The sequence below is a fragment of the Tiliqua scincoides genome, chromosome 8 (assembly GCF_035046505.1).
Source record: "Tiliqua scincoides isolate rTilSci1 chromosome 8, rTilSci1.hap2, whole genome shotgun sequence".
Taxonomy (NCBI): domain Eukaryota; kingdom Metazoa; phylum Chordata; class Lepidosauria; order Squamata; family Scincidae; genus Tiliqua; species Tiliqua scincoides.
The window spans coordinates 18,603,148-18,628,024 of record NC_089828.1 but is presented as its reverse complement, the minus strand read 5'-3'; the positions used below and the strand labels follow the sequence as shown (position 1 = coordinate 18,628,024).

General features: G+C 44.8%; 1 protein-coding gene across 1 annotated transcript; it reads right to left on the bottom strand.

Annotated features, from left to right (window-relative positions):
- Positions 1–6,022: 6,022 nt before the first annotated feature.
- Positions 6,023–20,215, bottom strand: COX5A (cytochrome c oxidase subunit 5A). Its single transcript, XM_066636307.1, has 5 exons — positions 19,887–20,215; positions 10,704–10,820; positions 9,397–9,518; positions 7,184–7,306; positions 6,023–6,178 (listed from the first exon to the last, which is right to left on the bottom strand). The coding sequence occupies exons 1-4, from the start codon at positions 19,963–19,965 to the stop codon at positions 7,193–7,195; spliced, it is 432 nt and encodes a 143-aa protein (XP_066492404.1). The 5' UTR covers positions 19,966–20,215; the 3' UTR covers positions 6,023–6,178; positions 7,184–7,192.
- Positions 20,216–24,877: the final 4,662 nt, after the last annotated feature.

Sequence of the window (24,877 nt, the reverse complement as noted above, 5' to 3'; positions counted from 1 at the left end):
CCTGGAAGACCTGGAATTCCTGGAATTCCTCAAGCGCTTGTGCAAATTCCTCCACTTTTCTCTGATCCTGGGTCTTGCTGGTATCAATGCGAGGTCTTCCTTCCTTTTTCGTGTGATACAGTCGCTTTGTTTGCAGTTTCACTCTGCTGCACACCAGGGAGTGGTCAGTGTCGCAGGCAGCACCATGATAACTGCGTGATAACAGAGACGCCTGCGTTGGCTTGGTCATGTCGTGAGAATGGATGATGGCCGGATCCCAAAGGATCTCCTCTATGGAGAACTCGTGCAAGGAAAGCGCCCTACAGGTAGACCACAGCTGCGATACAAGAACATCTGCAAGAGGGATCTGAAGGCCTTAGGGATGGACCTCAACAAGTGGGAAACCCTGGCCTCTGAGCGGCCCGCTTGGAGGCAGGCTGTGCAGCATGGCCTTTCCCAGTTTGGAGAGACACTTTGCCAACAGTCTGAGGCTAAGAGGCAAAGAAGGAAGGCCCATAGCCAGGGAGACAGACCAGGGACAGACTGCACTTGCTCCCGGTGTGGAAGGGATTGTCACTCCCGGATTGGCCTTTTCAGCCACACTAGACGCTGTGCCAGAACCACCTTTCAGAGCGCGATACCATAGTCTTTCGAGACTGATGGTTGCCAATACAGATAGATAGATAGATAGATAGTCTAACATTTGTGTATAGGTATATCTATTTATCTATCTATGCTATATATATATAGATTATCTCGATTATCTAGCATATATAGATATATCTGTAAAATAGATATAGCCTTTCACACATGATAGAAACACATTATGCATATCTAAATCTATATATATATACACTCTCTCTCTCTCTCTCTCTCTCTCTATATATATATATATATATATATAGATAGATAGATAGATAGATAGATAGATAGAGAGAGAGAGAGAGAGAGAGAGAGATGCATATACACATATCATAGACACACATACACCTCGGAAACTGACTTCTGCTCATCAGTTTAGCTATAAAGTCTAGGTAGGCAAAGATCAGAATCCGACCTCTTGGATTGGTGAACAGAGGCCCGCCTCTAGCACGTCTTTGGCTGCTGTGGGGAGAGCGAACCAATGAGAAGTAGCTCTACCGCCTCTCTTTGAAACAGGAAGGATCGTCCGCGAAAGAGCTATGAGATGACATTCTAGGCTCCCGGCACTGCCGCACTCTATGGTACTCCCTCGTCTCAGCCGTTCTCCGGGCTGTGCTGCGCGCAGCTGTGGAATGTTGCTTTCTGCAGACAACGGCGAGGTGGGAAGGCTGCATAGGCTGCATGCCCTTTGCTGTGACGTGGCGGCAGTGAAAGGCTCCCAGGTCTGAGGTCCTGGAGCGCTGTGCTTGGAGCGCAATAGCAGGAGCCGACGCAGACCATCAGGCCAGGAACGAGGATGCTGTTTGCATGAAGCACTCGTTCAGTTGCTGGTCATTAGGAGAGTAGTGGCAAAAGAATGACACAGAAGATCCCAGTTCAGATCTGGCCCCACCCATGACTGCACTAGGGTGGTGACAGGCAAACTGTGCTTGCAGTGTAGTGCACAACTACCGCCTCTATTAAAGTCAGCAAGACTGATTCAGATAGATCAGCATTTCTCAACTACTGATAACTGAGGCATCACCAGTGGTACTTGAGGTGTCACAAGACCCCCAGACCGCCACACCTTGACAGTGAGACCAGTAACACAAACAGTGGTGGGAGGCTTGGCTCAGCAGGCAGAGCTCTACACACTTGGAAAAGCCCTCCCCCCTGTGACTCTTACTGGTGTTCCTTGTGTTGCATCTGGCCTCCCACTCTTGAAGTAACTGGCAATGACATCACCAGTGACTTCCAGTGGTACTTCCACTAGGTGGAGAGTGCAAAATGGTACAACCAGGGACAAACATTGAGAAACAGTGATACAGATCTTAATGCTATGCTAGATTTTCCTGCACCCCCCCCCCCCAAAAAAACACCTGATTTTACTTGCATTTCTTGTAGTATAGTACTATTTTTTTCCTTGCTGTCTGTAATTGGAAGCCACAGATGAGCTTAGGCACACCCAGGGGAAGCTCTGACTTCATCCTTTTGAGTGGCAAACGCCCATGTCATTTTACCAACTGCTTTTCAAACTTCTCTTCAAAGAGATTGGATTACTCAACCAGAATAAATCAGAGCTGCCACCAGGTGTGCCCAAGCACATCTCTGAATCCAAACCAACTTCTGAATCCAGTCCTGCAGCTTGAAAAGCAATCAGGCAGGAACTGGTACTATAATAGTTATAGCTCTGTGTAACTGGCCAGAAAGATTCCAGAATAGTATGACTAATTGAGAAAATAACTAGTTTTAGTGAGATTATTAAATCCTAGCAAGACTAGCCAAATGCTGCTTCTTGAAACTTTGACCACAGATAAAAAACTTGAGATCTGTTACATTCAGCTGTGATAAACTGTGATTACTATGGTTACTCCAGACTTGTTTTCAAACCAATGTATCAACTAAAAATTGGCCCCCAACATTGCTCTTTTGCACCAATTTTTCATTACTGCCATCTCAAAAGGCAGCCAGATTGTCAATTCAGAATACTTTTTCTCTGTTATTTAAGGAAGGGATGACTACATTCTGTGTGGGTCAAATTAAGAGGGAAAGATTGTTAGAAGACATCTCCTCCTATAAGAACTACTGGGGAAAATGCTCCTCTTCTAGAAAGGTAATTTGGGGGGGGGTGAGCCCCCTACCAGCAGCATAGTATACTTGACAATGGTAAAAAAACTGATGGCGTGCCTTGACCATTTTAGTGCCTTGTCAGTGTGCCATGAAATGGAAAAGGTTGAAAATTGCTGTCTTAATGCATTCAATCCATCCACCCACTCAGAAGCAAAGGGTGGAAATGAATGGCAAGATGAAATGTTTTCTTGCAGCAGCAGGATAAAGAGCAAGCTTTGTAAAGCAATGTTAACTTCCACTGGTTGAGCCAGTTCCTAAAGATGTCCAAGATTCTTGCTGAACTATATACTGCCTTCTCCCATAATTGTCCCTGACACTGCACCAGGTAGTCCAAATTGCAGTAGTTCCTTAGAAATTTTGCACAGCCATTAATTCATGGAAGCAAGTTGGAAAAATGAAATGAAGAAAATAGCAAACCTCATCTGCTCCAGAGTTGTGTCCAAGGCAGGATGAAACATGCTAATTGGCTATTTTACACTGCTGAGCACCAAAATTATGGACACATTAATCACCCAAAGGTGGCATCATAAATCATGTTACTCTAGCACTAGGTTGCAGCCTCCAAGAAGGCATATTGTGCGCAATATTTCAGACATGTTTTAGTTTGCAGGAAAATCTAATTTAGAGAAGGAACTACTCTTACAATTGCAAAGGTCTACAATAGTTTTCCAATTGCTAGGGCAATATAAATCATGCAGAGTCCGCAGATTTTAAGGTGCAGTTTAAGACTTGCTATTTATAATAATAACAATAATAATAACTTTATTTTTACCCCGCCTTTCTCCCCGAAGGGACTTAAGGCGGCTTACAACATATTAAAAACATAATTTAAAAACAAATAAAAAACATAGTAACACATCATAAAAAACAGCAGTCAGAGTAAAAAAAATAGATAAAAAAGAGCATAGAGCAGCAGCAAGTCATAAAAGAATCAGGCCTGTAAAAAATATTAAAAGATGTTAAAAAGATGTTAAAAGGCCGAGAACTCAGAAGGCTTGTTTAAACAGAAGGGTCTTCAGGCCTCGCCGAAAGGTTTCCGTCCCAAAGCCCGGCCTGAAGCCAGATTGAAAAGGATCCAGATAATCCGCTTCATCCAAGACCCTCTGGAGTTGGGACGCCACCACCCGCTCAATTACCTTGCCCAGAAACGGGATGTTGGAGACTGGCCGGTAGTTATCCAACACAGTGGAATCCAGGGAGGGCTTCTTCAGGAGGGGGCGAACCACCGCCCATTTCAAAGCGAGTGGTAACGTCCCCTCCATCAAGGAAGAGTTGACCACCCTCCCTGTCCACTCAGCCAGCCCACCCCGGGCAGCTCTTATCAACCAAGCTGGGCAAGGGTCGAGCAGGCAGGCAGATGGCCTCACACTCCAAAGGAGTCTGTCCACATCCTCAGGCTGTACAAGCTGAAAAGAATCCCACAACAAAGCACAAGCAGTTGCCAAGGGGACATTGTCAGACACTGTCAATGTGGCATCCAAGTTGTGACGCATACGATCGATTTTATCTGCAAAATGTTGCGCAAGCACGTCACAGCGGCTGACCGTGTATTCCTCCTGGTCTACTGGGGGGGCCTGATGGAGGAGGCCCCGCACCACACGGAACAGCTCTGCCGGACGGTTGTCAGCAGACGCAATGGTAGCAGAGAAGAACGATCTCTTCGCTGCTACCACTGCCACGGAATAGGCTCTGTAATGGGCTCTACTCCGTGTCCGATCGGATTCATCCCGAGTTTTCTGCCACCGTCGCTCTAGACACCTGCCCTGCCGCTTCATCCTTCGCAGCTCCTCAGTGAACCAAGGAGCCGCTCCGAGTCTGCGACGTGGCAGAGGTCGCTCCGGAGCAATCTCATCCACTGCCCTGGTCATTTCCCCATTCCAGAGGTCAACCAGGGCCTCAGATGAGACGCCAGTCTTGGCAGTGGGGAAATCCCCCAGAGCCCTCAGGAAACCTTCAGGATCCATTAGCCTCCAGGGGCGGACCATAGAAAATGGTCCCCCGCCTCTGCGGAGGTAGGAAGTCGCAACAAGCCTAAACCTTACCAGGAAGTGATCTGTCCATGACAACGGAGTGATCTTGATCTCCTCTACGTCCAGATCACTGCCCCCATGCCCAGCTGTAAACACCAGGTCCAGCACGTGTCCTGCAGTATTTAAAGTGTCTTCTTATACTGCATGAGTGAATCATTAGCTAACTGCTTGCAGTCTCTCTCAATTGAAGGACAACCCTTTCTGCATGAGGAATCTGTAGGCTGTGGACTAGACAATTATTGTGGATGGGAAGATAATGAAACTTCTTGTTTTAAAATTTAAGTTACTCTCTCACCTGCGTCTTTTCTTGCTCCGCATTACAGTACGAAAAGTTCAGAGTACTGCACTAATTTCCCCCAGTCCCACTTCAATAAAGCACACACCTTGATAGTGTGTTACCTGTGTACAGAGGAGCAATGGGTTTCCATGCCAATTATGGCTAAATCTTTCTTCAGCCTGGAAGAAACTGTGGTACTCTAGGCTAAGAAGAGTATCACTTCATTCAAGGACAGATGCCCATGTCACTTCTCACAGGCCTTCTTGCTTGCTCCGTAATAAAAATGAGCAACATCCCAGCAACACATCCCAGCAACACTAAGAATGTGGGATGGGGTGGGGTACACGCATGCACACAGACAGCAAAAAAGGGTTTTGGACCAGGATAAAACCAACACAAAACTGATTTGTATAAGTTATGCAAGTTGGAAGTCATGCAAACATACACAATTCATTCTACAATTCTTACTGTCTTGCTAGCTGTGGGAAGGAGTACCAAAATTTTATAACTAGTGAATCTTATCACTAAACATTGCCCACACATTTTCAGGCATCTCTCTTCAGCCTCAGGGGCTATAAGTTTGCCTCTTCAGCCTCAGGGGCTATAAGTGAAAGCAAAGAAGTTGAATTCTGTGGCTTGCCAGTGCTTCTATGGAAGTGCAGCATATACAGAGCACTCCGTACAGGAAAAGTAGTCCAACACTTTGTCCAACTGACATGCTTTCATGTGCTGTAGTATTCAGAGATAAATGCATGTAGCAATCAAATTCTTCAATATCAGGTACAAATTGAAACCTCATTTACTTGTCATTGTTTCAGTAGTACTGGTATTTTATCTCATGTTGCAAAATTCTGGGGACCATAGTTTTGAACACAGAGGGACTAAACATTTCAAGAGCTTGCTGTGCCCCAAGATTTCAGCATATTTATTTACTTTTTGAGTGTAATTTGTCTGCAGTACAACACAGAGGCTACACAGACTAGACTCAGTTCAAACCAGTTTCCCCTTTATTAGGTCCAGCTTCACAACACATATTCAAGGACAAAATAAAAAGGAAGTTATTTGAAATATCATAACATCTGTATCCAGGCAATTGTTGTACAATCAGGTAGCATTAACAATAAAGCCATGGGAAGCTCATCTGGAAGAAAACAGATAAAGGATTAGTGCAGATATAGCTATACTCTTCTCGGGTCATCTTTATCTTTCCCTACCACTTCAAAGTCTCTAGAAGGGCCAGCAGGTGGAATTGATCAGGAAAAACAGGTGCTGAGCAGCTGCAAGAGTGCCACCATGTCACAAGAGTGGTTTAAAGAGATCTCCACATGACTGTCACCTCTTCCAAAGTATATTACCTTTTCTTCACACTTCAAAATACATGCATTTTAAAAGATCAAGCTAATCCTACAGCTGATTTTGAAATTACATAAAATTGTTTATATTTCCTTTACATCCATCAGAATTCTTCCGTCTTTGTTCTACCAGCATTCGCTGAAACTGTTGCCCTTAAATTGCGAAACTATGGCATTCTTGACAAGCCATCTATAAAGTACATCAAAAGTAAATATTAAAATGTTTTGGATAGCTTTACAACTTAGGGATAGCTTGACATGGAAGAGGAATGGAACTTAGCAACATCCGCTTTCCAACTCAAGCGGCCATATCAGGATTAGCTACAACTGCATACACAGTTGTGCTTAGTCCAAAGTCTGCATCACTCTAGCATTTACACAGCACACAGAATAGATGATGCCCAAGTGGGAGATGGGTACCAGTGAACACACAGGTCAGCCTGCAGCCTACTATAAACCAGAATTTGGAACACCTCAGTTAACATATCAAGAAAGTCAAGTGGCCCAAGACACAGCTGTGTGAACAAAATTTGAAAGCCATTTTTCTTGTCTTTAGTTACACATATAAAATTTCTCAGGCAGAAGGAGACATTGGAATCCAGATCGCCTACATGAGACAGGAACTGAGCTATCTGGGGCACACCAAACAGCCTCACCTTTTGGCAGACATGCCGATTTCCCTATCATCATCTCAAGAATGTGTGTACACAGACTTCAGAATGCTTCACAGCTTGTTTTAACACATACACACTGGTGAGATGGCCTATCCAGAAGGCTGAATATTTGGTATTTACCAGCAGCGTTCACACTTTGTCCAAGCCAAGTTCCTCTGGAGTTGAGATTCCCAATTCATTCAAAGTTGGTCTAAGTTCCTGGATAACATATGGATAAATTTCCTTGTGAGGGCCTGCTTTGTCCTAATGTAAAAAATGTAAAAATTAGTTTAAAATAAAAACTGAAAATGTAGAAAAACCAGGGTTGAGTTATATTTAAAAGTTAATCCTATAAGTGATTGACTAAATTCACTTGTGATCACTTAGGCAAAAAAGTTACAAGACAAACTTTCAAATACCACTTTACTGTTTAAAAGCGACTGTGACAGGATACTGATGCAACGGAAGAGAAAAAATTGACCAGAAGGGCCATAGCTCAGGATAGAGCACACTACATACAAGTTCAGCCTGTGTTAAAAGGGTCTCAGGTTAACAAAGCTAGGAAAGACCTTAGCAAGCCACTATCAGTCAGACAACACTGCCTGGATAGACTGATTTAATGTACAGCACTTTCACATGTCCCTTCAAGGCTAATCCTATAAATTTTATTTCAAGCAGTCATCATTAATACTCTTTGCAGAACATCACAAAAGCCCCTAGACCCTAATATACACACTCTTTACTGCTTTAAGATGAGCATGGCTTTTCAAATTTTGAAAGGGGCTGTCTTTCAGGAAATTTTATACCTTCCATCATCTTGTTCCATCTGTCTCTACTCAATTCAAAAAGAAGTTTATATTCTCAATCCCTCTACAACAGATGCTTCTGAATTGCAAAGACTTCTTAAAATAAGCAAAAGGAGGGAATAGGCAGGACTGGAAAAACAACCTCCACTTTCCAAGACTGCCCTACAGCAGGGATCAGCAACCTATGGCTCATGGGCTTCATGCAGTCTTCCACCCAAAGTCATCCAGCCCAGCGAGGAGCTTGGCTTGAGAGGCGAAGCCTCCCGCCCAATTTGCTGTGTGCTGAATAGGTTATGGGAGAGTCACCTGACCAGGCTGGTGGGGTCCCTTATGCTGCATAGACTCCACGAGCCTGGGCAGGCAGCTCTGCCATGCCCTGACAGTGCACAGCAAATTAGGCAATCGACCCCTGCCCTAGAGTTTTAAATCCCTTCTGTTACAGAATCATTTTAACACTGTCAGTGTGGAAGAGAAAAGTGAAAGCTTTCCTGCCACTTAATAGAAAGCAAACAATTGACATAGAAGAACAAGCTTTAAATTCAACATGAAATATAGGCAGTCTATTTAAGAGCAGGACATTAAGAGGCATTTGCTTTGTTTGCACACTTACAGTGCAATTCTATGTATGCCTACTCAGAAGTAAATAAATTCAGTGGGACTTACTCCCAGTTAAGGGCATAAACAATTGTAGTCTTAATAGCTTCGACTCCTTCCACAGAAGATTTTCTTATGGTGCCAAGAAATAGTTTCAAGATAGAATCAAGGAAAATGAGGAGGGTATCTTAGATGATCAGGATATTCAATTAGATAAAACCACAACATTTTCTTTAGTACAAGTGGAGCCTGTTTATCCGTAGATTTTACATCCACGGATCTGGATCAAGGTGGGTCCTCCCCAGACCCACATACGGCCAGACTCTGCCCCATCTGAACCCTCCAAAGATGACTAAAACTGTGTTCTGGTTGCCTCCGGAGGACCCGCACACATCCGCCCACATCCTCCAAGGGCTTCAGAATGGCCCATAGAGGCAAAAAAAAGCAACTTCCAAACTGGAGTGGTTTTTATGTCTTTGAAGGCATTCAGAGGCTTGAAAAAGACCTCTTCCTCAGGTCTCAGAATGCCTTAAAAGGCATAAAAGCATCACTTCTGGTTTCCCTTGGAAAAAGTTACTTTTTTGCCTCTACAGGTCATTCTGAAGCCTGCAGAGGCCATGAGTGGATGGGCATGGCCCGTGCAAGCTTCAGAAAGCCCTTAGGAGGGGACCGGAGCACAGCTTTGGTTGCCTTTGGAGGATTCAGGTGAGGCCAGGTTTGGTCCCATGTAGGTCTGAGGGGGACCCATGTTGAGCCAGTTAGCACTTGGTGCACTACAAGTTAAAGGCCCAAGGAGGGGAGTAAATGCAAGGGGTTTGCTAGAATAATTGGAGGAAGAAGGCAGAGTCTCACTATCAGTTATATCTTGAACATCCTAGTAGTTACATACAGGAATACACACAAAGACAGAAACAGCAGCAGGATACGGGCGGCTCTCAGCATTATTTCACTAACCTTTACAACTTCTAAGATACGAACAGCACTAGCAAAGTCATTTAGTCGTCTGCATGCCCTCAAAGCAGCATCAATGATTTTTGGTTCTGGAACCAGATCATAACCAACCAGTGTGTTCATACCTGACAGAATGAACAAGAACAATTTTAAAGTCATTTTTGCTTGAGGATTACAAAACACATTGGACAAATTCTCTCTTTTCAAAGTTCCTGACATTTCTAAAGGAAGCTAAGCATCCCAGAAAACTTCTTAATACAAACTGCACTCTTCTGTTGAAAAACATCTTGGAGGTCCCTGTTCTCTCCTGTCACTACAGGATACTACTACAGTATATGCAATATATACAGAAGAGATTTTGCTTATGTTCAGGATATGAATTCTCTGAATATGTTATCAAATCTGAACTGTGCCACTGTCATAACAAAACATTAACTCTGTAACCCTTATTTTAAGATGAAATACCAATAGACTCAGTTGCACAAGGATGTTTGATTTACAGCTTTCAGTTTTTGAAACTCAAAAACCAAATCTTCAAAATTCTTGAATGTTATATTTCCTGCTCATTTAGACACCTACACACACATATTAGGGAAATTTCTTAGCAAAGATTACTTGTTTGAGTTTCAAATGCTGCTTAGCTTCAATTTCTAAAAGATGACTTGCCATGCCATAAGAAATAGTAAAACATACTAGCATGCCTTCATTTAAACCTCTTATACAGGACACAATGCAACCTCTAAATTCACCAGCTCCAGAATTTTCTGCAACATTGTCCAGCTCCACCTCAACCCCTTTCAGAATTCAACAATATCAGAAATTCATTTTTGTTTCAAGGTCTGGTTGAATTTGTTTCATTGTTCAAGAGAACATTCCAAGGAACCTGAGTGTACAATTCAGCCAAATATTGTATATTTACAGTTCAGTGTGTGAGCAAACTTGGCTGCAATCTCCTTGTTGATGTATAGCATAGCATGAGTTCTTATATGACTGACCAGTCCTCCCCATAAAACAAAAGGTATGCCCAAAACACCAAAGATGTTATGGGACAATCAATCTGTTTCAGACTATTACTAAGTTACAGTTTATTGTAACTCACACAGATGCTAAAATAACAGAGTAGATATCCTCAAGGAACTTGCCCTTGAATAATCCCATGAAGCTGGAAACAATATGCTGGAGCAGGGCAAGGAGCAGCATCTGAAAATAAGACACTCCACCCAGTTGCCTTACAGAAATACTTATGCTAAGTAGGAGGAGCATTGCAGAATAAAGCTCTTATGTGTCGCAACGTTCCTCATTAGTCTTACCTTTTCTTAGCTCCCAGGCATCAATATCTGGTTTGTTGAAGTAAGTCACCCAGCGAGCGTCAAACTCTTCATCTGATTCATGCGACCCATGAGAATAGCAGCGTATAGCAGATGCCACTGTGAGACAAAAATAGGAAGGGGCAGGGAAAAGATATTGAAGAGCTGCAAGATTCAAGATGCAAAACAGCAGGTACACAGATGCAAAGCCACGAGTCCTCACATACAATCCAACAATGCAACTACTTAGTTTGCCACTTACTAGAGGCTAGTAACAACTGTTCCTGTGGGATCAATCAAGTGACAAAATGCACCTGCCTGTCTGTGCAGGTCACCCCAGTGCTGCACCATTTCCCAGACAGAGACCACACTGAAGAATTACAGTGGCTCTCCTCGCTCCCTTTGCAGAAGTAGCACATACTGACAGCAATCATACTGTCCTAGTGAGTTTCCCTAGGTGGGGGAATGCAGGAGAACACTATGGGCACGAAATGCATTTTCCATTGCCTGAGAAAAGGGAATAAAAGCTTCCCAGCGGCTGTAAACAAGGGGAGGAAAAACTCTCAGTACACATCCAATCTGAAGCATTGTTTTTGCTAACACATACTATGGTCACTGGATGCTAAGTACTGAGAGAAGCCCTTAATTCCAAATACAAAAGAAAGCTTCAAAAAATGTAAAGTTTCACTGTTATGGATAAACTACATAAGATAAAAGATAAACATGAGATACATTTGTTGATAATGACCTCCATTTATAACTTCTGTGAAATAAACTTACTTCTAAATGTTCAAGTATATTTTTGATGCTATAGTTATCACTTTTGTGACTTGTTTTGAGTTCCACTTCTGTTAAATTGCTTGTAGCTTTCTTTTAGTAAAAATAAAAACTTTAAAAGACAGTAAAAAAAGTCTCTGTCACAATGCAACACAGCAGTGCACTTCCTAGGCAGATAAAATCCAAACTAAATATTCTCCTTTAAAAGAGTAGGAATTTCAAATTTTGGAATTATTCATTTAAAAGCTGTCCCTGCTTTATCCATTTTATTGATAATTTATCGATCAATTTTATTGATAATTTATTAATTTAATTTAAATTAATAAATTTATTAATCAATTTATTATTTTTCCTTTATCAGGAAATCAACCCTGACTGTTCATTGGAAGGACAGATGATGAAGCTGAAGTTTAAATACTTTGGTCATCTCATGAGAAGGGAGGATTCTTTAGAAAAGACCCTGATGCTGGGAAAAACTGAAGGCAAAAGAAGAAGGACCGGCAGAAGATGAGATGGTTAGATAGTGTCACGGAGGCAATGAACATGAATTTGGACACACTCTGAAAGTTAGTGGTAGACAGGAGGGCCTGGTGTGCTGTAGTCCATGGGGACACAAAGAGTTAGACACAACTTAATGACTGAACAACAACTTTATATGCCTACATTAACAATATTCCTCTAAAACTGTAAATATTTCAGTTGCTACTATTATTTCTCAAACAAGCTGGAGAACTACAGTATTGAGAGATTTTACTAAGAGGATATTTTATGGCAAGAATATGCATAAAAGGAAACAGCATATGGCTCAACAGATATTGCAAGAGAGGAAAGGTAATCAAATGCTTAAAGTTACTAAATTGTTGGTTTGGTACTCTTAGGAAACATTCAGTTCTTCTATAATTATGGAGTTGATGCTAGAGAGGTCACCAAGCAATCATAATTCTTTCTTATTCATGATTATATCTTGTGCTGTACAACACAAGAATACAGGACAACAAAATTGCACCCAAAGCTTTACATAAATAGATAAATGTGGGAAAGGCAGTAAGAAAACACAATAAAGGAAGAGACAAGTCAAGTTAACATCTCAGTTAACTGAAAAAGGCGTGTAAAAACAGATCTCTGGAAGCCCTTAAAAATAGCAGGAAGGACATGATCTTATGAATATCTGAAGGCAATGAGTTGCAAATATAAGGATATATCACTAAATAAAATGGATGACGGTATGATGCTGATATAATCTTTGGTCAAAGAGGGGAATTGGGCAGAAAATTGTTTGGTTGATTTCTGTCTGGATAATCCTGTCATACTCTGTTCAATACACCATGTAAAGGTACATAATCAAATACAGTGTCTATTTTTATGTATTAAAGCCATGTATGAAACTTATCTGGCCCATGGAAGATCTTTACCTGATTTATGGGCTCTCCCAGCACCACCCTTTCAGCAGCGCCACTTCTGCCAAGTGTCTGGGAGGGAGGTGCACAAGGAGGCCTTGGAAGGTAAGGAAAGCTAAGGGGGAAGGGGGAGACCAAGAGGGGTGAGAGGAGACCCTGCATAGGCCCTGGGAGAGACTCATTATCACATGGGCTGCCCTTTCAGCAGCATGCTTCTGCTGAGGTATCACTTTTTAGAGCATCTCTCAACTACTGAGCTGTGAAGTTACACCTTGGTAGAAACAGCACTGCTGAAAATGCTCAATTGTGACTGGGCTCAAATTGAAAATATGATCAAGATTTGCATGTTTTCTCTCCAATCATTTGCAGCTAATGACTCCTACTAGAGAACAAAGGGCCTATTTCTTGCCATCACCTGCTTAGTGACATCACTTCCTGCTTAATGATGTTACTTCTGGCACTGAATGCTATTCAGGGCCCACTGAATGCCACCATGAATGCTATTCAAGCTACTGTATGAAATGAGTTTGGTATCCCTGTAGACTACATTTAAAATTAGTCTTTGGAATTGTTATTTGCTACAACCGCAGAAAGGAACCCAGAAGTCCAAAGTTCCATTTTCTTAATAGAATGCAAGTACAAAATCTCATTTTATTCATGAAGTTGTCCAGCTGCACCACACAAAGGAAAATTCACCCTGTCAGGTCTATAAGTTTAGAATGGCAGGAGGTCTGGTCTAGAGGGTAGAGCCTCTGTTTGCCTGAAGATAACATCCGCAGGTCGCCAGTTCGAGACCACCAGCACCATGAATGGTGAGACCTTGAAGCTGACAAGCAGAGCAGAGTTATTCCACCTGCTCTTTGGTGTGAGCGAAGAAGCTTCTTGGCTGCCCTCCATGTGAGAGATGAAGGAGCTGCTTGTCAGCTTGTGTGGGAGGAAACTGGAGGCCAGAATGTGATACCAGATCAGAAAGATCCATCTGAAATGTTGTGGTCCTTGAAAGATAGAATCTTTCAATTGTAAAAATCCCTACGGGGATTTAGAACAGCCTGCCTTTGTAAACCGCCTTGAATAAAGTCTGAGGAGAAATCTGAGGACCAAGAAAGGCGGTATATAAATACCTGTATTATTATTATTATTAGGCTACTCAGGATCTAGAAATACAATGCTGATATTCTGAATACAAACTATATTCTCACTTTTCCTAATTAAATACTGTATTAAGTACTGTAAGGCAACAGGGAAAACTGTAATACTTGAAAGCAGTGCTTCCAGCTTGTGACATACACACCATGCCACAGACACAGCATGCAGCTCCCAGAAGTGACTGGCGATTATGTCATCACCAGTTACTTCTGGGTTTAGTGACCTCACTCATCACTTCAAACACTGGTAAGGGGACAAGGGCAGATGGGCCCTTTTTGGTATGGTACAGCCCTGACGACTGCACAAAGTCTCCTATAGCTGCCTGAAGCGTTCCATTTTGATTCTCCTGCCTGGTGGCAGTGTCCTACAGCAACCCTGCATGCTCACTGCACCTCACAATTGGGGACCTCTGCTTTAAAGTAATGAGGTTCTCAGTATTAAAACTATTATTTCCATGGGTTTGAAGTAAGCCGTAACTGTTAAATGAATGTAAAACCTGCTTTACAGCATAGATGTAGCCTAAGTTTCAGTTTACATAATACAGAGACACAAAAGCATGATGTTTGTTAAGTACTGTAGATTTTCAGCTGGAGACCAATATCAGGATCTCATTATCAGCAATTTTCTCAAACTCAGTGTAGTAGGAAAATTACTGTAGCCATTTCCTTGACATTTGCCACAGAAAGGACTAATTAAACATGGATCTATGAACCAACTTAGACACTCCCTTCAAATCTAACAAAGGAGACAGTCAAGGTTTGTGATGCAATCTTTCAGGTGTGTCAAAGGGACCAATTTTGCATTCCTGTAACAGACAAACCTTCTTCTTGGGAATTTCCCATCTTTCAAAGCAGTACCTATGCATGCTATCTTGAGTGCTATGCACATCCCAGGAAGGCTGCTGCAAGGACTGGTGAGCACATCCCAGTCCCTGCAGCCCTGTTAGCCACGGAATCCTGGGGATCACATCGCCTCCTTCAACCCTGTCCCCACCCCTTAAGGGCGGTGGTTCTCGAACTTTTCTGGCTTGCGCCTCCCTTAATCCTTGTAGCCATTGGCCACGGCTCCCCATTACAAAACCTCACCTCGGTTCCCCCAAAATGGGGGTGAAGGTGTTATAATTATACACGAGAAACAAGGCTGCTAGCACTCTGAGGCTGCAATCCTAAGCACACTTACCTGAGAGTAAGCCCCATTGAACAAAATAGGACTTACTTCTGAGTAGACCTGGTTAGGACTGCGCCCTGAGTTTGTTAGCAGCACACCTGGAGGGTTTTGGAAAGGGGGAGGAAGTGATGAATTTCCTGGGGGAGGGGAAGACTTTGTTTTGTGTGTATCTGCTAATTGCAAACTGATGCAAACTGAGACCTAGAGACTGTTTGGCTGGAATCCTAACCCCACTTTCCTGGGAGTAAGTCCCATTGAACACAATAGGACTTACTTTTGAGTAGACCTAGCTAGGATTGTGCCTTTTGTCTTACAATAGCAGCCAACAGAGTACACTCCCCCCCCCCCCCAAAAAAAGGAGGCAGGAGGAAGAAGGGGAATGGCTAAAAAGGAATGGGGATTTTTATTTTTAATCAATTTTTGGAGACAAAGCCATCAAGAGTGGCTTTTTTTCTTTTTTGAAGGGGGAAAAAAGAAAGATGAAGATCCTAGGTTAAACTGACACAGACCCCAAGCCTATGTAGGTCTACTCAGAAGTAAGCCCCATTTGAGTCAATGGGACTTACTCCCAGGAAAGTGTGGAAAGGATTGCAGCCACATACAGCAAGATTACAACTCACCGCAAAGTAGACGGGGGGCGCTACTCACACACATACACCCAGCATGCAGATGCCACCCCTGATCCCCTCAGGCAAGACGGAGGGATGCAGGCTGGGGCATTTGGACACACACCCCCACTAGGAGCAGAGGAAAGCACTGCACTGCCTGTATTTACTCTTTCCTCCCAGTTTGAAGTCTGCCAGGAGTGTGCCCTGTGCTGATGAGATGCAGCACCTCCACACTCTTCTCTCTTCCAGCCTTGACCAATCCCAAGATGCCCAGGGTGAGGGGCACACTGGGAAATGTAGTCCTTGGGGCAAGGTTGCACATGGAGAGAGCTCCATGATGAGATGCGGCACCTCTGCCTGCCTAGCCAGCCTTCTCTCCCACCTCCCCCCACCATGTTTCACACTGCCCCACCCACCTCATTCTCAGCCTCTGAAAAGCAAGTCAGGAGGCAGCCAGTGCAGCTGAGCAGAGCAGCTGCAGCCACCTCTCTCCAGAGATGCCTGGCAACACCCCTGGAGGCTAGCCATGCCTCACTAGGGAGGCGGGACACACAGATTGAATACCTCAGCCTTAAGGGAGTAAAGGTCCTCAGGCTGGGGTGGTCTGAATACCACTGCCCTAAGCAATCTCTTCAATGGCAACTCCTGCTCTGGAACACAAATAGCCAATAAGAGTTTAGTGATCACAGATTAACTCTGCAGTAAATCTCCAAGAAGGAGAATCTCTGAGGAGTGTACTGGAGAAATCATGACTCATGCTGCTTGTGACCTTGTCTGATTTTGGTTGATCCTAATAAAGGTGCAAGGAGAATGAATGTTAAGAACATAAGAACATCCCCACTAGATCAGGCCATAGGCCCATCTAGTTCAGCTTCCTGTATCTCAGTGGCCCACCAAATGCCCCAGGGAGCACACCAGATAACAAGAGACCTCATCCTGATGCCTCCCTTTTGCATCTGGCATTCTGACATAGCCCATTTCTAAAATCAGGAGGTTGCACATACACATCATGGCTTGTAACCCGTAATGGATTTTTCCTCCAGAAACTTGTCCAATCCCCTTTTAAAGGCATCCAGGCCAGATGCCATCACCACATCCTGTGGCAAGGAGTCCCACAGACCAACCACATGCTGAGTAAATATTTTCTTTTGTCTGTCCTAACTCTCCCAACACTCAATTTGAGTGGATGTCCCCGGGTCCTGGTGGCATGTGAGAGTGTAAAGAGCATCTATCCACTTTATCCTTCCCGTGCATAATTTTGTGTGTCTCAATCATGTCCCTCAGGCATCTCTTTTCTATACTGAAGAGGCCCAAACACCATAGCCTTTCCTCATAAGGAAGATGCCCAGTAATCATTTTAGTCTCTCTCTTCTGCACCTTTTCCATTTCCACTATGTCCTTTTGGAGATGTGGTGACCAGAACTGGACACAATACTCCAGGTGTGGCCTTAATATGTTATATTATCCTTATATTACATACTATGTTATATTATCTCTAAGAAATCAACATAGCTACCTACAAGTTGTGCACCTTTTCTCAACCCTTGTAGTAGCTTGCTGTGCTCAAGTTCTATTGTACACATACATACAGCATAACAGTATTGTTACATACTGCTTGTTGCATGTTCCTGGTTAGTTTACAAATCTGGCCCCCTAGTTTATATACAATTGGGCAATCCCAGGTTTGAATAGGTCTGCAGCCACCAACATATGCATTCTACTCTTAGACATGACCAGAAATTCACATAATGAAGTTTCCTTCTCAGAGATTTACTGCAAACCAGTAAACTACTGTAAACTAGTATGCCCACTTTGGAAGCAGACTACAGTGGCTCAAGATCTGACAAGAAGTTCTGGATGAAGAAGGAGCTTGACAGCTAACTTCAGTTAGCTGCCTTGGACATCCCATTTTATGGAAGGTGGGGGTCTAAGTATTTTAAATACATATATATGCATACAAAATGCAAGTTAGTATCCCTAAACATTTTTAGTATTAGGTACCTACAGGAATAGTTGAAAACTAGATCTGATGTCAGCAAGAGTTGTTAATGACCTTGAAAGCAGGATCACTGTGCAAAAGTCAAATCTACACATTCAAGCAGTCAGAAGTCTTGGACTGTTTTTAGAAGAAACTGTCTTAGAAGGACCCCAAGTGTGTCTCTCAAAATAGAGAAAGAAATGAGTTGAGCATATGTAGTTCATTTTCAACCCATCCTTTTAACAAAAAGTTCACAGTACCATCCACAATCAATTCCCCCTCTTTTAAACTCACAGCCTGTGAGCCAGGGTCAAGGTGACAGCCAATTACAGTACAAGGTCACCCAATAAGTCTTGCCTTTCCTCGAGCATGCCTCTAGGCATCCAAGTACTGCAATAGCTCCTGTTTTAAAACCAAGACTAGCAGTTCCCTTAGGCTTCTGGAAAAAAGCTCACAGCCTCTCTGCATTTCAAGCCAGAAGAAATGTTGTTCCTCAGGAAATATTCATCCTGTCCTTAACACTGTTCCGTTTCCAGGGACAATGAAAATGCAAAGATACAAAGAAAATACAAAATGAGAAGAGGAGGAACTAAAAGCGCCACCACAGACTGAGTGTTCTGGGCATGTGTTGAGGGGAGGAAGAAAATCCCTTCCTCATAGCTCTGGTTCCCCACTGAGGTTCAGCAAAAAAACTGAACCCCCTCCTTGAAACAGCTTGTCACCTATTTTTATTTTATTTTGCATTTTTATATCACCCTTCCTCTAAGGAGCTGGGAGGGGGCATACATGGTTCCTCCCTTCCCTTTCTCCTCACAACAACCCTGTGCAATAGGTGAGGCTGAGAGAGAGTGACTGGCCCAAGATCATCCAGGAAGCTTCATGGCTGAGGAGAGACTTGAACCTGGATCTTCTAGGTCTAAGTCCAACTCCCAAACCACTACACCAGTTCTCTTCAACCTCTTCAATGAAAAAGGTTGAAGATTACTGGACTAGAACACCAGCAGGTAAAAGGAGGGAACATCTAGTGAATAACTTTGGGAGACTGGATCCTAGTCCTGCTCAGGTGCTTAGCAATGGTGCTAAAATAGTTTTTGCTAGTGCCAAGCTTTGTGGTCACTTTTCCTGCTCTCTCTAGCAAGAATATTACAGTGAACAGTGCTGGAAGGGCATTACAGGGGCAGGGAGTGGGTGGTGAGAGGGGAAAGGAGTGAGCAGACAGGATCTTGGGAGGGGGGGATCAGGATTGACAGTGGGTTCCCAGTCTCATACTTTTTTTATTGGGATCATGGTATGAAAAACCACTAGCATAAAAACAAGGTCACCCAGGAAGCACCATGGCCGAGCAGGTATTTCAACCTGGATCTTCCAGGTCTAAGTCCTGCTCCCAAACCACTACACCAGCAATTTTCAACCACGTACAATGAATGGTGTGCCATGGGAATTTGGGGGGGGAAGGTCATTTATTATTAGGGCCACTGGGGGATGTTGCCCCCCCACCAGCAGAATGGGGTCAATTATGAAAAAGCAGATGTTGCGCCTTGCCTGTATGCCTTGAGATGAAAAGGACTGAAAATGGACACACTGCACTGTCCTGGTCCTGGCTAGTCAATGTCACCTCCCTGTCACAAGGCCTGCAGACCCAGAGGAGGCTGTGGGGGGAGGAGAATTAGGGGGCATTCACCTGGGGGAGGTGGCAGCAGAGGTGGTGAGAGTCAATGTCACCGTAAAGCCACCAGGCCTGCTGACCCAGAGGAGGCTGTGGGGGGAGGAGAGTTGGGGGGCATTCACGTGGGAGAGGGGCAGCAGGGCTGATGAGAGCTGATGAGAGTCACTCCTGCCCCCAGGCTTCACCGGAGGCCTTGTCAGCATGGCAACCAGGGGCGCCCCCCTCCTCTCCCACCAGCCCTGAGGAGCTGAGCCTGGGAAGCTCAGGGGGTGCTGGGGGGAGGGGGCAGGGGCCAACGGACACAGGCCGCAGGTGCAGCCCGCCCTCGAGTGAGCGCCGCCCTAGACGGGGTCACGGCAAGGACACGGCGCGGCCTGGACGGGCGAGGCACCGGGGGCCGCAGGGAGGCGGCCGAGGGGAAGGCCAGCCCGCTCCCGCCGGACTCACCTGCGGGGGACGCCCTCGGGCCCAGGCCGCGGAGGGCAGGTGCGGCGAGGCGGCGGACGAGCTGAGCGGCTGCCAACATGGCTGAGGACGAGGAAGTAGCGGGCGGGAGCAGAGCGGGGCTGAGGCGGCGGTTGGCCGAGGAGACGGCGCGTGCACACAAGCACGCACGCGCCCGGCCGTTAACGGCTCCCTTCCCCTCACAAGCGCCCTCGTGCGCGCGCGCGCCGCCAGCCACCCGCTGCGAGAGACGAGGCTAACGGGCCACGCGCCGCTGCTCCCTGCCGCAGAAACCGAGGGCAAAAGAGGGCGTGGCCATGCGACGGGAAGTCGGGAAGGACAAATCTCTGCCCGCCTTAAAGGACGCCGCGGTGGAGAAAGAGGGCGCGCATGCGCGGACCTCCCCCTGCTGGGAGGGGTGAAACGCAAAGAGGAGAGGCGGGGCCTGCTGAGAGGGACAGAAAGGTGACAGGGAGGTGTCGTTTTTTCCGTAAGTCCCGCCCCCTGAAGGAATTGGGTGCCAATCACAACCAATCGGGCCAATCAGGAGTATGCATTATTATACTGTATAGTTGGCTTGTGGAACTCTCTGCTGCAAGGCGTGGGGAGGGCCATAGTTGGCTTGCGGAACTCTCTACCACAAGGCGTGATGAGGGCCGCAACTGGCTTGTGAAACTCTCTGCCACAAGGCATGGGGAGGGCCGTAGTTGGCTTGTGCAACTCTCTGCCACAAGGTGTGACGAGGGCCGTAACTGGCTTGTGAAACTCTCTGCCACAAGGCATGGGGAGGGCCATAGTTGGCTTGTGCAACTCTCTGCCACAAGGTGTGACGAGGGCCGTAACTGGCTTGTGAAACTCTCTGCCACAAGGCATGGGGAGGGCCATAGTTGGCTTGTGCAACTCTCTGCCACAAGGTGTGACGAGGGCCGTAACTGGCTTGTGAAACTCTCTGCCACAAGGCATGGGGAGGGCCGTAGTTGGCTTGCGGAACTCTCTGCCACAATGCGTGATTTGGGCCGTATTTGCCTTGTGGAGCTCTCTGCCACAAGGCCTGGCAAAGGCTGTAATTGGCTTGTGGAACTCTCTGCCAAAAGGCATGGGGAGGGACTGCCACAAGATGTGGTGAGGACTGTAATTGGCTTGTGGAACTCACTGCCACAAAGTGCAATCTTATGTGTGTTTACTTAGAAGTATGTCACGCTCTGTTCAACAGGGCCTACTTCCAAGAAAGTCTGCTTGAGTCTCATGACACAAGCCTATGCATGTCTATTCAGACATCAGCCCCATTCAGTTCAATGAGTCTTGCTTCCATGTATGTGTGTACAGCAGTGTTTCTCAAACTGTGAGTCGGGACCCACTAGGTGGGTTGTGAGCTCATTTCAAGTGAGTCCCTATTCATTTCAATATTTTATTTTTAATATAGTAGGCTTGATGCTACCAGTATGTGACTGCAGTTGGGGAAATGTGACAGATCTATACTTTTAACTGGCTATTGTGTATATGCTTTTAACAATGATAGTGAATGGGACTTACTCCTGCATAAATCTGGGTAGGATTGCAGCCTTGGATTGTTAAAAATGGTCCTGCTTGATGATGTCACTTCCAGTCATCACTTCTGGTGGGTTGTGACAAATTCTCATTCTAAATAGTGGGTCCTGGGACCATCCTGGTGCTAAAAGTTTGAGAACCACTTGCGTACAGGATGGCAGCCTTACTTTATTTAACACACAGCCTAAACAAGAAATGGCAGAGTATGAGAATTTTGTTTGGTTGCCTTGCAACCCCATACTATGCATATATTCTCCAAAGCAGATCCCACTGATTCAATAGGGTTTACACTTAAGTAAACGTGCCCAGGATTCCAGCCACAGGCATTTGTTTATTTATTTATCCTTCATTACGCTCGTTTTGAGCTGCAATGCTTCATTCTTCATTATAAAATAAAATTTAATGCCTGCAATAAAACTGTCATTGAAGGCCTTCACCATGAGCTCCAAATGCTAGCAAAGGCATATTGAGCTCAGAGGCGGAAACTTGAACGACTCAGCTGAACTGGCACTTGCTGACAATCTGAGTTTGCGATGAGATGCTCGGATGGGCGGCCTTTCCATGGGCAAAATTGCTGCAGTCAGCCTGCATCCTGCTGCCATGCTAAAAGGTCATTTGAAATGTGTCAGTGTCTAGGAGAGGAAAAGACAGGGCTTGGTCCAGAACACACCTCACCTAGCACATGTCTGGGCTGTATTCACTTTCTTGGCTCACAAGCTGCTTCTCAGCCGCCCCCTTGTGGCTTGTGAGACCTTTTCTAAATCGTTTTTTAAAACTTGAATCTTGTTTTATATTCACTGCTGAGTTGTGGGGAGATCCAAATCTCACGTATGCGTTTCTGCCCAGTCCATCTTCAAAGGATGCAGCCTATGAATCCTGGCACCCAAGGCTGGACACCAAACAGCGGCATACTTACTGCCACCAGTACCTGGGTCAGGCTGTTCCCACTGCCTCACTCTTGGCTGCTCAAAGGCATGTCTTTCACCTTGAGAACCCTTGGAGGAGACAGCTCTACCCCGGCATTCGAAGCATTGGGTAGACCCAGCCTCTGCCTTGAGGTTCCCCATAGAGGAAGCCAGGTTTACCCAGCATTCAAAGGGATGAGCATACTGACACCCCTTTGTCCCATGCATCCAGGGTGTGCCGCCCCACCCTTGGTATGCTACTGGCACCAAATACTATTCTTGCTCCCTGGATGGGGGGGGGGGGAGGGAAGGAATGTAGCATAGTGAGAAAGAGACAAATGGCAAGTCATTTTTACTGAACTCCATAGGGCTCCTGAATCATTAAGAGTGGTGTGACAGGCAGCAATTCAACAGATGAAGTTTTCCCTATCACTAGGTTTTCATACTGGTCGATGCCCCATCTGCTTGTTTTGCTTGTTAAAGGCCCTGGAGATTTTCTAGCAGGAAAAAGTTGGCAATTTTCCCATACTTTGCCATATCTGTAAAGCACAGGGCATGGGACAATTTAATGAATAAAAGGCTCCTGGGAGCTTGTGGAGCAAGATCCTTCAGGCTATTTTAAGATTTTTTATTTATTTTTGGTCACAGAATTAATTTAAATAAACTCACTCTCTTACTAGCGCTCGCTCGCTCGCTCGCTCTCTCTCTCTCTCTAGGGCAGAACATTCTTGATCTGCAGCCAATGGGCTTTCAAGGGCTTTAAATCTCCTGAGTCTGCTGCTTTTATAGCTTGAAATTGCCTGAATCTAAAATCAATTAATAATAATTTGAAACATTTGCAAAATATTAAATAGAAAGGGGTTGGTGATTTCTTTGTTCACTCCACCACCCTTCAGTGGGAGCTGTGAGATATAGTTGAGATGGAGCTGGGGGAGATGGCAACTTGGCAAATTGTAGCTTTGGAGATTTTTATGGCTAGCTCAAAGTCATCCTTTATCGATGACAGTAATATCATTCTAATCAATGGCAGAACTAGAAATAAGTCTACTGGCATTAACTTACTTAATGATTGCTAATGGGGGGGGGGGGGTGACACAGAGGTCCCCGTTCAGAACCAGAAATGTTATCCCAGCTGCTTAGAAATTATTTTGATGATTCACACAGACAGACATGGAAGTGTAGGCATAATTATGTGCATAATTTTATATGACTGGTAAGCGTGGGTAGTGCACATGCATCACATGTTTGTGCTTTCTGAACAATGCTCATGGCAATTGAGATGTACTTGTATTAGTTCAATCCCTCAATCTAAATCAAAGCAGCTTGCAAGACTCCTTTGTGAGGTATCTGTAAGATTGGAACAAATGTTTTGTAAGGCCTGGTTGCCTACATTAGACCAGAGCTCCTTCCAAGATCAGCTTTGCAAGAGGCCAACTGCAAGTCAATGAAGATTAGAATTTATACAGGCAGGTCATTATAACTGAAAAGGCCCTTTCTCCAGTTATCAGTCACCTAATCTCTGAAGGTGATGGAACCAGATGGAGCCCACCTGTTCAAAGCTGGGAATAGGCTGGAAGAGATCTTTCCAAGATCTGGTTTAAAGTTTAAAGCATTGTGTAGTTTAGCCCTCAGAGGATCATCTTAACCCAGAGACAGAACAATCCCTAAGGTAACCAAACCCCAAGCCTTCTTGAGCCTTTGTGTCCTTGGCTTGCTCCTTGCTATACAGATTGCAATTGTACCCAGACTTATGAGTAAGCCCTGCTTGACCTGTAGGACTTCATTCATCCAGAATCACACTGCTTAACTGCTTTTCTTTGCCAGTTCTCTTGCAATCTTCCTGCCCTCCACCACTCCTGAAGTGTCTAGATGCAAGCTCTACCTTCCCATCCCCCATGAAGGCTAAGTCTGCTGACAACCTCCCCTCGTACAGGGGGAAATACATCCGTCACTGCTCTCAACCGTGTCAAAACAGCATGAACCACCACAAATTAAATCCATCAATCAGCTCAGCTCTGTCTTCATGTGAGCTTGTTGGAGAGCGAGTGGGACACTGAAGTTTTCCTCCTTGATTGAGGAGGGGAAATGAGACCAGTTTGTGTCCTTGATTGCATAGACTAGAGAGCTGATAGGTCTGGAGAGTGGGTGGGCGAGGGACCTGCGTTGGCTGTGCCCCTTGGCAGGTGTTTGGGGTGGCAGTATTTCTCCTGCTTACTAATGCAGCAGACATTCTCTGAAATCTGGTTTAAATATAAACTTGTCTTTGGTTTGGGAAAAAATAACTGATCTTCAAGTATATTTTGCTGAAGACTCTCATATAAAGACATAAGAAGAGCCCTGCTGGATCAGGCCAAAGGCCCATCTAGTCCAGCTTCCTGTATCTCACAGTGGCCCACCAGATGCCTCAGGAAGCACAGAAGACAACAAGATACCTGTATCCTGTTGCCATTCCCTTACATCTGACATTCTGAGATGGCTTATTTCTCATGGCTTGTAACCTGTGATGGACTTTTCATCCATAAATCTGACCAGTCCCCTTTG